Source organism: Elaeis guineensis, chromosome 1 (assembly GCF_000442705.2).
Source record: "Elaeis guineensis isolate ETL-2024a chromosome 1, EG11, whole genome shotgun sequence".
Taxonomy (NCBI): Eukaryota; Viridiplantae; Streptophyta; class Magnoliopsida; order Arecales; family Arecaceae; genus Elaeis; species Elaeis guineensis.
The window spans coordinates 156,436,228-156,451,680 of record NC_025993.2 but is presented as its reverse complement, the minus strand read 5'-3'; the positions used below and the strand labels follow the sequence as shown (position 1 = coordinate 156,451,680).

The 15,453-nt window shown below is 36.1% G+C and overlaps 2 protein-coding genes across 3 annotated transcripts; one reads left to right on the top strand and one right to left on the bottom strand.

Moving 5' to 3' along the window:
- Positions 1-6,581, bottom strand: LOC105039211 (protein CHAPERONE-LIKE PROTEIN OF POR1, chloroplastic). 2 transcript variants are annotated; one of them, XM_010915288.2, is made up of 5 exons: positions 6,328-6,581; positions 6,121-6,212; positions 1,643-2,028; positions 427-503; positions 1-339 (listed from the first exon to the last, which is right to left on the bottom strand). In XM_010915288.2, exons 1-5 carry the CDS (start codon positions 6,411-6,413, stop codon positions 189-191), a joined length of 792 nt encoding a protein of 263 aa, XP_010913590.1. In that variant the 5' UTR covers positions 6,414-6,581; the 3' UTR covers positions 1-188. The 2 variants fall into 2 exon arrangements, with proteins under 2 accessions (XP_010913590.1, XP_010913591.1); XM_010915289.2 differs by having other exon boundaries at positions 1,643-2,025.
- A 2,412-nt stretch (positions 6,582-8,993) lies between these two features.
- Positions 8,994-11,508, top strand: LOC140856721 (uncharacterized). The gene is made up of 4 exons (XM_073254949.1): positions 8,994-9,485; positions 9,653-10,086; positions 11,037-11,139; positions 11,281-11,508. Exons 1-4 carry the CDS (start codon positions 8,994-8,996, stop codon positions 11,506-11,508), a joined length of 1,257 nt encoding a protein of 418 aa, XP_073111050.1.
- Positions 11,509-15,453: the final 3,945 nt, after the last annotated feature.

Here is a 15,453-nt window from a genome sequence, read left to right as displayed (position 1 = left end):
TGGTATAAAAGTGTATTTCACAGGATTCATATATCTAGGCCTGTAGCATGACAAATTATGAGAAGCAAATTCTCCAGCGGTTCAAAATTGTTGGTAACAGGAAGGCTGTTGTAATGGTTGCTGAAACTAATGGAAGCCAAACGCACATTCAAATCCATTCTACAAATTGGCATGAAAAAAAAAGAGAACTACTTCAGAAAGGTACAGGCTAAAAACATGAAAACAAATGATACCAGTGACGTCAGGAGTTCGAGTGTCCAAGTTGGCTGCAGAAGAACTGATGGAATCATAGGTACCAGTAGGGAACCAGCTATCCAGCCAACAACAAGTGCACCAAATCTGGATAAGAGGATATTAGTGAATAAACAGCAGTTAGATATGTTTTGCTGCCGCAATGTGGATTACTTCCATGAGATTTTCACTTACCCAGTTATTGAAGCTCTGACAACATTCTTCATCTTGTCATTAAGAAAGTAGATGCATGCAAGAAGTGAGAGTGCAACCTGTTGCGGAACACAACTCAATCAGACCACGTCAGTAAATGCATGTGTTGACACTAGTTTCTCCGAGGTTAAAATTAAAATAGTTACTCTCAGTATTTTTTTTAAAAAAAAAAAGCTGCATCTCATATATATGTATATCTCTAACAAGTCAAGTGCATATAACCAAAAAATCAACCATAATCACAACTGAACCTTTTTCTTTTCCAAATAAAAGAAATATGACAAACTCAGTTCAAAGCAATTAGGCTTCGATGAAAAGATATTACAAAGAACCAAAGGAAAGCATGAGGTCAACTCTGATCATTTGAAGGCTAAAATTACTCTGTTTAAGTCAGATATCAAAATAACTGAAAGGGACATACTTTAAGGGGGAATGCAAGTTCGCTCCAAGTCGATCAACATTAACTAGCCTAGCCGAATGTCTAATGGAAAGGTTATGGAAGATAAATGTCAGGAAGAATAATGTTGGCTTGGATACCCAAGACATGATAAAGTAGGAATAACCAACCAATAATATGTATATCTGAAGCTAGTCAAGTGCAAATTACCACATAATAGGAGACAAAAGTAACTAAAACTGAACCTTTATCCCGTCCAAGCAACAAAAATAATTACAATCTCAGGTTAGCAATGAGGCTTCACGGAGAAGATATAATGTAGAACCAAAAGAAAGTTTTAGGTCAGTAGCATATCTGATGTTTTTCTAGGTTAAAAAATCAACAAGCCTAGCCGAACCTCTAATTGAAAGGTGAGGCCAGATAAATGTTAGGAAGAACATATTCACTTTAATTAACTCGACCAACAGTATAAAATAATAATATTAAACCAGAGTCACTTGGAATAAATTACTGACACCTGAGAAAATATGCACTATACTCATCACTCTGTAAAGCAAATAAATAGTCACAATTGCTCCAAAAGGGATTAACTTTGTTCATCTTTGCTTCGTACATCATAAGAGTCATATAGAAGCCACTATAAGTTCCACACAATAGTGTCAACCTGTATATGGCATGTTGTTGACCATAACCATCCAGCTTTTTCCCAACTATCTATGGTTGGCTTTATGGATTCTTGTTCATGTATAACATGTTCTCTTCCTCAGATGAAAGTATAAAACAGCTAGATAAAAAGCTTACCTGGAAAGCAGGCCCACTCTCAGCAGAATTCATTATACTCCATGCCCCCATGAAAGCAAAGAGGAACAGTCTTCGGAGTATAATGTCAGTTGGAGGTAGTTCAACAAAGCTAATCAATGTTTTTACCCATGGTGGTGACTCATCTACTTTCTTTTTCAATCTGCTTTTCAGATTAATTTTTGATTTCTTGCGTTCTCTAAAACTCGCCATTAGTATCTTCTCATAAGCAGCTTCAATAGACTCCTCACTTCTCTCATGCCCAGCATACTGCTCCAAAAGAAAATTTCTTGCTTCTCTGATTTCTTCTTCTGAAGCATCATGACTTATACCAAGACGCTTGTAAGGATCCCGCACATTCATACGAGGAAATTTAGGAATGTTCTCTGCTAAAAAAAAGAACACAGTGTTTGCATAAAAAAAGTGCAAGTTATAAATGAACCCATATCAAGGATTCTTTCGAACCAAAATCATTTTTATGTTCCAAAGAAATATAGGAAGAAAGCATAAGGAACAGCATAATTCTTCCACCAAACAACATTATATAAGTAGCTTTATGATTCCACTTATCAACTCAAGCTTTATTTGGAACTCTTTTTTCATAATTATGCATGTTCACGTGCTACTTTGAAGGCATGTAAGTGGGATCAGAACTACAGAGACCTAAGTTCATGCTGTAAAAAACCTATTCAGAAGATTAAACCAAAGAATAGTAGACTTATAGCCGACAGAGCAATGGACAGAATCGAGCTTGTGACTTATCATTGTAATCATGATCAAGAAGTACCAATCACTGGTCTTGACAACATGATTTGGATGTTGGCTCCTGAACATTAGCAGACATTAATTTATTTTACAGCATCAAATAGTGAACTTATGATGTGGCTTAAGGTTCATTTATCCGCTCCATGAAGCTAACAAATTGGCTGCATTTGGAGATAAAGAGGATATAGAAGTTGAATATTTGTTTGGACGGAGGTCATAGAGGAAATATTAGTTAACAGATATACATAGAAGATTAGCTAATTCATAATGAAAATACCATCATATAATGCATTTGATAGCTCTAGAAAGTTAATCTAGATATGGAGCTAAAAAACAGTCAATGATAAACCTGCATTTGCATTATATAGTATAACGAGCATTTGTACCTAAAATGCAAATAACTGAGAGAATAAGAAAAATGGCCCTAACCTGCCTTAAAGTATTAACATTATAATTTCTATTATGCAAATCATCTAAGTGGATAAATTTGTTGGATCAATTCAAGGGACAAAACCTTGGTTTTACATACTGGACTGCACTGGTCCATACCAGGCATATGGTACTATACCAATAGGGAGCCGGTACGATTATCGAGGCTCAACACATGGTATAGGTACCATATCAACTTAACATCTTTACCATGTGTCTGTATGATGCTGTATCATACATGTAAGGTAGCAGCACAGGACCCAACACCAAGGTGCGGAACCTTGACTAACACAAATACAAATTGCGTCATTGGTGAACTACCCAATAATTAGGACTCATTTGGTTCATGGTAAGTTGGGAGAGTGGACAATTCATTGGAAGTGGAGAGGAATCCCCTTGTTTGGTTGAAGTTTTAAGAGGAGAGAATGAAAAAAATCTTCCTAGGGAAAGACACTTCCTATGTTTCATGAAAAATAAAAACCCATGAGAAAGATGAGTTTTAGGACTTCCCACGGGATGAAAATTAATGGCCATCTTTTCTTTTCAAAAATACCCTTTTAAGATCCACAGATAAATTCTAATATTTATATTAATATAATATAATATTTATATTAATATAAATATTATAATATTTATAATATATTAACATTATTTTAATATTTATACTAATATAATATTTTTATTAATATTAATATAGTATTAATATTAATAAAGTATTATATTTAATATTATATTTATATCTATATTAATGAATTTATTATATTAAAATATTAATATAATACTAATATATTTATATTGGTATTACATTAATATAATAAATTATTATAATCTAATGTTATATTATAATATACTAATATTATATATATTAATATAAATATAATATTACTATTTATACAAAATTTGGGAGCAAAACTGTATGATTTTATATCTATTAAAGATATAATAGGTATTTTATATAGTTTTTTCAAAAAAATGAATGCTCAACCAAACATAAGCCACTTTAGAATAAGTCATTTTTCAATATCAACTAAACATGCCAAAATCATATTTGCAGAAAGTAATTTTTCAGGAAATTACTTCTTAAAAAAAAAGTTCTTCTCGTGAACCAAACGAGTCTTTAATGATTCTCTTGCCTTCTTCCATAGAGAATATGCTAAAAGTATGATATGTCTTCACCATTTCTTCATGTAAAGGTAAAATTCTTCCTTTATCTATAGATAATACAATTATTATGTAACACCAAGAGAAACAGAAATACGCATAAATTATAAGAAACCAAATAATAAAAGCAAAATGAGAAGAACAAAAGGACGAATATTTCATGATGAAATACCTCTCACATATATGATATAAGAAAGGGAATACCAAATTCAAAATAAATCTGGTATTCTGATTCTAGTTAGCTCATATCAAAGATAAAACCTACCTTAGATTAAACATGCACATTTAAGTTGGCTTCCTAGTGAATGTGTTGCATTTAAGAAGCTTTAAAACTCTTTAACTAAATACCAAAGTAAAGCACTGAGCACCAATCATCCGATAAACGTTGTTTGCATAAAGGCCCTAAATTATATGTTAAGAGACAAGGAGAATGTCAATTATATATCCATTTATTGCTTATCCTTATCAATTATTTATAAAGATTGTGGAGACATTTGTTGTTAGGGATAAGGTAGTGCCCTGTCCACTTGGGAAGTGACAAAAATTCCTACATCAGATAAGCGATGTCACTAAATCCTTCTATCAATATATCAAGCAGCTATAGTCAAGGTGACATGAAGACACTAGTCTGGAATTAAAGAAGTTAAATATCTCAAGAGAAATCAAAGGATAGAGATGGCACATATCAATTCTTATATAAATAATTACAGATCTACTGAGGTTTGCAAGAAGAGAAGTAACATATTTATCGAGTAGAATGGGACTATGTTCCAAGATAAATCATCCCGTAATGGCGCTCTAACCGAATTTTAATCCCGATGACGGGGTTATTTGAGTAGTGTATTATTCTACATACAACACATCCTCCATGGACTGATCAATATTATTGCAAGGTTGCAACTTCTGAGATTGGCCTATCATTATAACACTCAAAACATTAAGGGATTGATGCAAGGCCACACTAACCCAAAGTAGGCCAACGTAAGTTGCTTCTGAAATATGCAATTCTGCACCAAAGACCCTAATTTCAAGATATTCACTATGGCTTCTTGCATATAAAACAATTCATCATTAAAGATTCAAATCCACATGGTAACCTCGGCCATCAGAAGTAATATTTGCTTGCATGAATAGCTTTAGTATAATTTCAAGTTCTAAATAATGTGTTGGAATTTTAGAGTTTATTTATTATTTTTATATTTTATACTTTTGTTTAGTAAATTATTAATCATTAGTTAGTGCTTCAATTCCTTTCATGTTTTTCTTCTGAAGGGATCTTGGACTTTCCCCAAGTGCTTAATTTCCTACGTAGATGTTCTCACGAAGATGTCTTTGAAACCTCCAGTCGTGATGAAGGAATGTCCATACAGCTCTAACAAGAAAATGTGTCTCCAAGGATGAGTCAGAGGGACATTCAAAAACTTCAATTCCTAGAACCTCTTAAAACAAGCCTTGCATAAGTCATAGATAAACATGAAAGGAACTCTTCTCATAGATCAGAGAGATAGTAAACAAAATCTTGACTGTGACTTAAGTAGTTTTAGCAAAAATGATCTCTAAACCTACCAAGCAAGAACTCACTTATGGACTTTCTAGTTCATTGAAAGGAGGAAATCATCATTTAAAGTTTCTCTTGCTTTCATCTACATTTCTAGACTTATTTTTCTTTCATGTCCAATTGCCTCTTTTTAAAGAATGATAAGTAATTGCTCCAAGGCAACCCATAAGAGCGCATATTATGCAACCCTAGAGGTGTCCACTATATGATATATTTGCACCAGGGAACGGAAAATTCTACTCTGAGGAAGTACCGTCAAAAAAATGCCATAAGTTTGTTGATTTTTTGTAGTTCCTTCTGTATTTTTTTGGAAGAGAGAGAGAGAGAGAGAGAGAGAGAGTAATCTAACAACTAGTTTCTTTGTATCATTACATAACCAAACAAACGTGATTTCCAACAATTTGACAACGAGACAACAAGTCGTAAACTAAGTTGTACCCCAAACACAGCAAAATTTTAGACCTAAAGCTGTCTAACTTAATGCTACCTAATGAAAGAGGGAAGTAAAAAATCCACCACTATCACTGTATCCTTTTCCCTAATTTATATCGCAAATCTCGAAGCTTACCATAGTTATAGCTGCCGCCGAGAGAAACATCCATCGAACATCTTGGAGTTCTAATAACGATACCATCTACCTTCCTCAGTTCCTTTAGATTCCTGTCACCATTCAATAAAAAATAAGAAAGATTTGAAAATCAAAAAAGCAAGAAAAAAACACGAGCATCTTAGGATAGAGATATCAAGATTTCAGGAAAAAAAGAGAAGTACTAACAAAAACCGGCGATTGTGGCGGAGAAAATGAGAGGGGGCGAGGTATACGCAACAGCTCGTCGAATTGGCGGCGAGAAGGGCTTTCATCTCCACGAGGAGGTCCCTAAGCCCTAGAACCCCCGTCGAAAAGAAAGGAACCGACGGGGTTCAAAGAGCCCCAGGGACGAAGGAAGAGAGGCGGAGAGAGGAGGGGCCTTCCTGATAAGGCTCAGCTCTGCCGGCCGGGATGAGCGAGAACGAGGAACTCGGGTGTCCGAGCCAGTTAACCCGAATCAGATCCCTTTAAATCGGGTCAACCCGAATCCGGTTCGTTCATCAAAGGTTTTTTTTTTCCCCCTTCCCTTACGGCCTTACCAAACTCGCAGCTTGGGACAAATTAATCAGCATCAAACAAAACAATATCCTTCAATCTCTGGGTAACGATCATGCAAGAGATACAACTCAAAATAAATCTCCAAGTATCCATCAGCAATAGAAGGCCGGTGTCTTGATATTCCATCCCCACCCTAATCCACGAAATCTCGGGGTATTTTTTTTTGGAAAAAGTACGTTGAAGGGATCTAGATGCTTGTGAAGTGCGGGGAACAATCATAGCTTAGGAGCGAGTTGGGGTGGATCTTGCAATCTAGGAAGCATGTTAGCAACCACTGTCTTTTTGGTTGTGATCAATTTTATGCAAGTTTGTTGACCCATATACGTGATCAAAGGTTTGGATCTGCTCGAAACTCTAATCATGAAGATTTGGAATCAAATCAAAGTTCACTTATCAATGAGGTGCAGAAGGAGACAACAATTTAAGGTTTATATTTGCTACAGCAATGGGACTCCTAGAGGATCGCAACTCTATTTAGGGCTTGTTTGGACCCATGAGATCAAAATCCCGTATGATTTATGGTTTAGATCTATATACTTGGAAAAATGAGTTTAAATTAGGCCTGTATTCAAAAATACCCAGGAGTGGAGAGGGCAGACCCAAATCCCATAAGATTAAAAAAAAATGACTTAACTTCCGCAGCCTTCTAGGTATTTCTGAATACAGGTCTAATCCAAACTCGTTTTTCCCAATTTTATAGGCCTAAACTATGATTTTGTGAGATTTTGGGCCCATAAATCCAAATGGGCCATTATAGGTGTGCTAAAGAGGATAAAACCTGAAAAAAGTCTCTCGCATGTTAATGAGATAGGAGCCTTGTAAATGACATAGATGCCTAAAAATGTGCTTTTGCAAGCAAAAAATAGACATCAAACAAACGCTGACGTGATTCTGTTTGTCCCAAAATTGAAGGATTTCTCTCAATTTTAATTTATGATCCGAAATAGTTTGAGTGATCATTAGAGTTTTGGCACATGCTACATATATAAAATTATGAAGATATAACAAGCGATAACATGCCGTGAGAAAGGAAAGGAAACAAAGAAAATGTGAGGGCTATAAAAGTTTTGGCAACGTGCACCATGCTCTAAGCCTGTCAGAACCTTTCAAGTTTTGAACCAGCAAATTAATCTATATAAGCATTCATAACCCAAAGAATCAAAAAAATAAATAGAGCCTTGAATGCTCACAAATTTGTGTTCTTTGATCATCCTTTCAGGAATCACAAACTTCTGAAAATAATTTGGAGATAGTAACTTGTTTATCTCATAAACCCTAGCAAGAATATTTACATCAGAGCTTCTGAGCTAAATATATGCAATGTTTGTCAGAAGAAAATGATATACATCAAGGAATCCTCCCCTTTTGCAAGACCAAGAAAGTGTCTATATAGTGGTGTTTGGAGAGAACCCTAGCTTCTACCTTTAAAAAAACCTGTCATCCAGTTCTTCCATATGTTAGAACCCCTTTAATTCTCAGGTCCACAATCCATGCACCCCTCTTTAGCAAGCTCTCTGCCATAACCAGGGGATCCTATCGGTAGGATACGAAGACAATACCACCATGAAAAAAAAAAAAAAAGAATAAAAGTTTGAGCCTGTTTTAGAAAAAAATATTTGTTGCAACGGTGATACCATGTCAAATCCATAACAAATCAATGAAAATTTTTATATTTCATCGACTGTCGTGTATTTCATCGATTTTTATGGATAATATCCTACACTATCTCTTGTATTTTATTCATTTCCAATTGTTGATTGGTTTGTTACAATGGTGACGAGGTATCACCGTTGCAACAAAAATTTATTTTTATTTTAGGGCTAGTTTTGGTTTTATTGGTGGATGGTGAGATTGCTGACATTGGATGAATCCAAAGCTTGAGCCGCAAATAATTTTCAATTGCAACACCTCTTGTTGGAAAATGAGAAGGTTTTGGACTTCTCGGTAAACTCAAGTGTTGGGAAATGAAAAGGTCTTTGACTTTTCGATAAACTGAAGCTCATTCTAGAAATTTTGAAACTAATCTTTTAGTATTTCAAAAAATATTTATTATGCTGTTATCTTCTAAGTTTAGATTCAATGTTTTGCTTAGCCTATAAGACTTGCATGCCTATAAATAGATGTGTAATCTAGTTGATTTGTATCAAGATATCAAGTCCAAAAATTTCAAAAAAATTAGTTCTCTTTCTCTTCCAAGAGTTTTCATGTTCTATTCCATCATCTGATATCAAAGCTTCAAGACAACGCCTAGTAAGGCTTTTTGCGGTGAAGGTCTCTTAGGTGATCCAAAGACGATGGCTTCTGGGAATGGTGCCGGGTCTTTCCAACCTCAACTCCCGAAGTTTGATGGGAAGAATTTTGAGCGTTGGAAAATCCAGATGGAGGTACTATTTGGGTACCAGGACCTCATGGAAATCATCGAGGAAGGTTTCATAGAGCCAGAGGCAACGACTATTTTATCGCAAGAAGAGCAAAAGATTTTGAAAGAAAATCGTAAAAAAAATCATGAGGCACTATTTTACATTTTTCGAGCGATAGATTCCATCATCTTTGAAAAGGTGGCAACTTCAAAGATGGGAAAGGAAGCATGGGATACTCTTGTGAAGTCGTACAAAGGTGTGGATAAGGCTCATAAGGTTCATTTTCATATTTTTCAAAGACAGTTTGAGCATCTTCAAATGAAGAAATCGGAGTCGATCTCTGATTATTTCTCACAGACATTGGCCCTCGTTAATCAAATGAAGGCTAATGATGAAAAAATCAGTGACCAACAGATTGTCGGGAAGGTTCTTCGATCTCTTACCTTGCAGTTCGAGTATATTGTAATAACTATAGAGGAGTCCAAAGATCTCTCTATCTTGTCAGTCGATGAGTTGATGGGCTCTCTACAGGTTCACGAGTAGCGACTCAAAGAAAAATCGAGGAAGCTCTGCAAAGTCAATTGACATTGCAGGATGATAGAAAGAGTACCTTCAATAACTCCAATCGGAAAGGAAGAGATTGCAAATCTCAAGAGCGTCAGGAGAAGGAGTCCAGCAAAGCTAAAGATAAATCCCCTATTCAATGCTTCAATTGCAAGAAGTATGGGCATTATAAGTCTCAGTGCCACAGTAAGAAAGGAGAAGGTAGAACTTTACGTGCTAAAGTTGCGAGATCTACCGACAGTGGTGATGAATTAGAGAGAGCTTTATTGTTTGCATGTGATGTTGCTGTGGAGAATCAAAAAAATATTGAGTTCCTTGACACAGGATGCAGCAACCATATGTGTGGACAGAAGGAGTTGTTCTCGAAGCTAGATGACACTATTAAGTCAGAGGTGAAGTTCGAAAATAATGCAAAAATTTCTGTCATAGGAAAGGGATACATCACCATCAAAGCAAATGACGGGTCCGTTTGGTGCATCACTGATGTGTATTATGTTCCGAGTCTTCACTAGAATCTTCTTAGCATAGGATAGTTGTCCGAGCATGGCTATGATATGCAAATTAGTGACGAGCTGTGCACGATCAGAGATAGGCAACAAGGCCTAATTGCGAAGATGAAAATATCTCCTAATCAACTTTTTCCTTTGCACATTAAATATACTACTTCATGCTTCGGTTCTACTATCCAAGATTCCTCTTGGTTGTAGCATATGCGTTTTGGGCATGTGAACTTTGATAGCTTAAAGCTACTAAGCCGCAAGCAGATGGTGCTTGGCTTACCGGAGATATCTTCTCCGAAAGATGTGTGTGAGATGTGTATGGTCGGGACGAAATGCAGGGAGGTGTTCTCTTCTGGACAATCTTAGAGAGCAATGAAGCAATTGGAGTTAGTTCACTCCGATCTTTGTGGGCCACTGGAAGTACCTTTGAATCAAGGGTATAAGTACTTTATTACTTTTATTGATGATTTTAGTCGACAGACATGAGTTTATTTCTTGAAGCATAAATATGACACGATTGATGTTTTCAAGGAGTTCAAAGCTTATGTAGAAAAACAAAGTGGGCACCAGATAAAACTCTTCATACTGATCGAGGTACAGAGTATTTGGCAGGTGATGACTTCTTTAAGCAGGCAATATCAAGCATCAGTTGACTGTGAAATACACCTCAATAAAACAGGATGGCTGAGAGGAAGAATTGGACCATTATGGATATGGTTCATTGCATGTTGCGAGCAAAATATGTGCCAAAGCAGTTCTGAGCAGAAGCTGTTGGATGTGCAATCTATCTTCTGAATAGATGTCCAACCAAAGTTCTTGAGTTCAAGACTCCTTATGAGGTATGGAATAGTCGAACACCTTCTATTAAACATCTCCATGTGTATGGTTGTATTGTTTATACACATGTGCTCAGTGAGCTCTACAAAAAGCTTGATAATAAAAGTGAGAAGTGCATCTTTATTAGCTATAGCACTGTGATCAAGGGCTATCGGTTGTATAATCCTATCATGGAGAAGGTAATTGTCAGCACAGATGTCACCTTTGATGAGACAAGTGAATGAAATTGGAGCATCAAGGAGAAAAAGAAGTTTCACTTCATCCCAAAAGAGGAGTTTACTCTGGATTCTTCACAACATGCTAATCCTTCCAATGAGCAGCCAGCTCAGGCAGAGACATCCATCCATCTGCAGCGAAATCAAGTCTTACCTGCTCGTTTACAAGACTATGTGTTGTCTAGGGACACTGATGCATCTGATAAAAAAATTATTGATTTTGCCCTATTTGCGGATTGTGATCCGAAGATAATTGCAGAAGCTTCACGTGATGAAGATTGGATTCATGCCATGGATGAGGAGATCTATGCCATTGAAAAGAATGACACATAGGAATTATCTTCTCTTCCGAAAGACAAGAAGTCTATCAGAGTAAAGTGGGTCTACAAGACCAAGAGCAATCCAAATGGAAAGATTGATAAGCTCAAAGCCTGATTGGTAGTCAAAGGCTACAGTCAAAAGCTAGGGATTGACTATTTTGAGGTCTTTGCTCTGGTTGGTCGATTAGACACAGTTGACCTAATCATTGCTTTAGCCGCTCAGAAGCACTGAAAAATACATCAGATGGATGTTAAGTCTGTATTCCTCAATAGAGTACTTGAGGAGGAGGTGTATGTAGGACCAATCAGAAGGATATGTCAAACAAAGTCAAGAACACATGGTCTACAAATTGAAGAAAGCTCTCTATGGACTTAAGCAAGCACAGAGAGCATGATACACCAAGATTGACATATATTTCATAAATCACGGCTTTATTCGATGTCCTTATGAACATACTTTATATGTTAAGGCAAATCCAAATGGTGAGATGCTTATGGTGTGCTTGTATGTTGACGATCTCATCTTCACTAGGGATAGTCAAAAGATGATTAACAACTTCAGGGAGGCCAGGATTCACGATTTCGAGATGATGAATTTGGGTCTCATGTCTTATTTTCTCAGCCTTGAAGTAATCCAATCAGAGAAGGATATTTTTGTTTCCCAGAAGAAGCATGCTATGGATGTTCTTAAGAAATTCATGATGATTAATTGCAATCTGATTCTCACTCCAATGGAAGCAAGGTTGAAGTTGACAAAGGAAGGAAATAGTGCAAAAGTAGATCCCACATATTACAAAAGGTTGGTGGATAGTCTACGTTATTTGACTTCTATTAGATCAGATATTATATATAGTGTTGGGATTGTTAGTAGATTCATGGAGTCCCCAAGATAATTACACTTGCAGGCAACAAAGAGGATTTTAAGGTACATCAAAGGTATCATTGAAAATGGTATATTCTACACTTCATCGAATAGCTTTCAGCTAGTAAGATATACTGATAGTGATTGGGGAGGTGATACTGGAGAAAGAAAGAGTACTTCCGGTTATGCATTTTATCTTGGATCATATATTTTCTCTTGGTCCTCAGAAAAGCAACAGATGGTTGCTTTATCAACTGCAGAGATAGAGTACATAGCAACGGCATATTGTGCTACTCAAACTGTTTAGTCGTGCCAGATGCTTATCGAGTTACATCACAGATAGGGGCATCCAACGATTATCAAGTGTGATAATAAGTCGGCAATTGCTCTAGCAAAGAACCCAATTTTTCATAGAAAAAATAAGCACATCGACATCAAATATCACTATATCCGAGATCTAGTGAAGTCGAATCGCTGCCATGCTATATCTTAGAAATAAAGGGCTCTTGCACAATCTCTCTACAGGCATGCAAGTATAGCAACTATCCCACATGTCCGGGATAAGCAAGAGTGCTTTGTTTCGGAGATGGGAGAAAGAGACCTTAGTTTCTAACATGCGTACATGATGGCTATCGATCCAAGCATGCATGCATGGTTCTCTGCAATGCCAAAAATGCACCACTAGAGAGAAGGAAATAAAATAGTTTATTTATAGAGAAGAATTGGCATAGTTATTAGTAAATAGAAGAAATCTCGTAAGCATCTTTCTTCTAAGGGTGTTGACAAACTGGAAGTTTAAATCAAGAGTATCTTGTGAGATTACATTAGTGCCTCTAGATGATTTATAGCAAGTTATGTAACCCGAATACAAGTTTTCCAAGAGAATGCTAACCCGTTTTCCTCCTCTCCTCCTTCCTTCCTCTCTCTTCTCTTCCTCTTCCTTCTTTCCCTGTATTTTCCTCCCCTCCACCTAGTCTGATCCCCTCTCCTCCGTTCTTACTCCTTTATTGTATAATAAATTGCCATGCCAGCATCATGTGGATCCAAGGAATTTTTGGTGTGATTGACCAACACGATAGAGCATTTTCCACCGAACAATACGATGCTACTATCCTACGTATCTTGTTCATTTTTGAATCTGGATTTGTGCCTTTCGTTATGTGTATAATTGTAGTGAACTTCCCTTCAGATACGGATTAGGCCTGGAAAGGGGCCAGCTTTGGGCTTAACCAATCCAAAATTCTCGTAGGTTTGGCTAACAGCCTGACCCAAATCAAAGAAAAGCCGGGACTCAGAACCTCGTACATCCATGCACTTCTCGACCACAACTCATATATTGTTAAAATCCGTATTGGTTTATAATAAACAAAGATCTTCAATGCGTTTGATATGTGTGTTTCTATTTGCATTCCCCATCAAAAAACAGATAGGCATATGAGTATGTAGCCATTGATCTTTAGAAAATATATCCACCCGTTATTTGTATATGCTTTCATTGCATAAAAACATGTGAGCAGTGCGACCACAAAAGATGGTTACCATTACATAATCTCTCACTCATGTGGACATATTTTCGGTATTCATTGGTCATATGCTCAGGCACAACAAAACTTGCAAGCTCCGATATAGAAATGTTTAATACTTCAGATTTTGCAAGTGGCTATCGTTAATACCATGTAAGAAGAGTTGACGTAGTTATTTCAACTTTCATTTGTTACCATTGTAGTTGTTAGCTGTCTTGGGTAAATGTTTATTTAAAAAATATTTTAAAAGCAAACTATTTTCTTTATTTACCAAAAAGAATTGGTGGTGTGATCTTTGCTTGTCAAATTTTTATTTGTTAACTAATTATATGATGTTAACTTGATTAAGGGTGCCATATACAATACATCTGTAAAGGATGAGATGAAATGGATGCAGCAATTTCTCCTTATGCTTTGAGTGTTCTACATTTATATCACGCATAACTTGTGTGCATATTTTATAGACTATTTGATTTTTTAGATTGGTTCTCCTATGTTTTATTTAATTTCTTCATAGTCTCAGGCATTTCTGCTACATTCTTGGACTCGATATGATGTCTTGATAGATTTCCCTGCGTTACTTGTAGCCTTGGAATTTGCATTTAAATAATTTCTATCCTTTTTTCCTTTTTGGCAGTAATAATTCCTATCTTTTTGAGCAAATAAGAAGTTCCTCTGTATCTTTTGGTTCTTCTGATGCCTTCCTCTCACAGGAGCCATGGGTTTGAAAGGTCAAGTGAACTTTTCTCAAATTTGAAGATATTGCGTGGAATACATCGTCTGACCCAACAAAAAAAACATTGGAAATGTACCTGAGTCGAAGAATGAGACACGTATATGTGTCCATAGTGTCAAAGGATAACTTAATCAACGATTGGTGGTATCCGTGCTTCGCCATGCATGCTTTCTTTTTCTCGAGCCTGTCCATGTCTTTCATAATTGTGCATAAACTTTTCTTGTACAGTGGTACTTTTTTTTCTTGTACAGTGGTACTTCACCTCTGTCATTTAAAACTGCCAGAGAGTTATTCTTCTTTTGCCGGAAAAAAAAAAGGTTTCAAGAGTGTGGCCGATATTGTTGAAGTCTTTGCAAGCTTCTTATGAAATATATATATATATATATATATATATATATATATATATATATATATATATATATATATATATATTATGATTTTAATAACGTGGAGGATATCAATAATTTCATATGATTGTGAGTCAAAAAAAATTTATGTTTATAAAGAGAAAAAAATTTTTTCATGTGAGGCGTCTTCTAAAGGACAAAATCGTAAGATCCATAGGTCAGAATGGGTGATGGTCTTTGTCCACAACAATGACACGTCAGATAGGGATCGAGATCTGCCTCGATTCCTTGGGACTATATATATATGTGTGTGTGGTTCTAATAATATGGAGGACATCAATAGTTCCATATGATTATGAGTCAAGAAAAATTCATGTTCATAAGGAGAGAAAATCTTTTCCATGTGAGGTATCTTTTAAAAGACAAAATCGTGAGCCCCATGGATCAGAGCGGACAATACCTCACGTGACGGATCGAATCCTTATCCGCA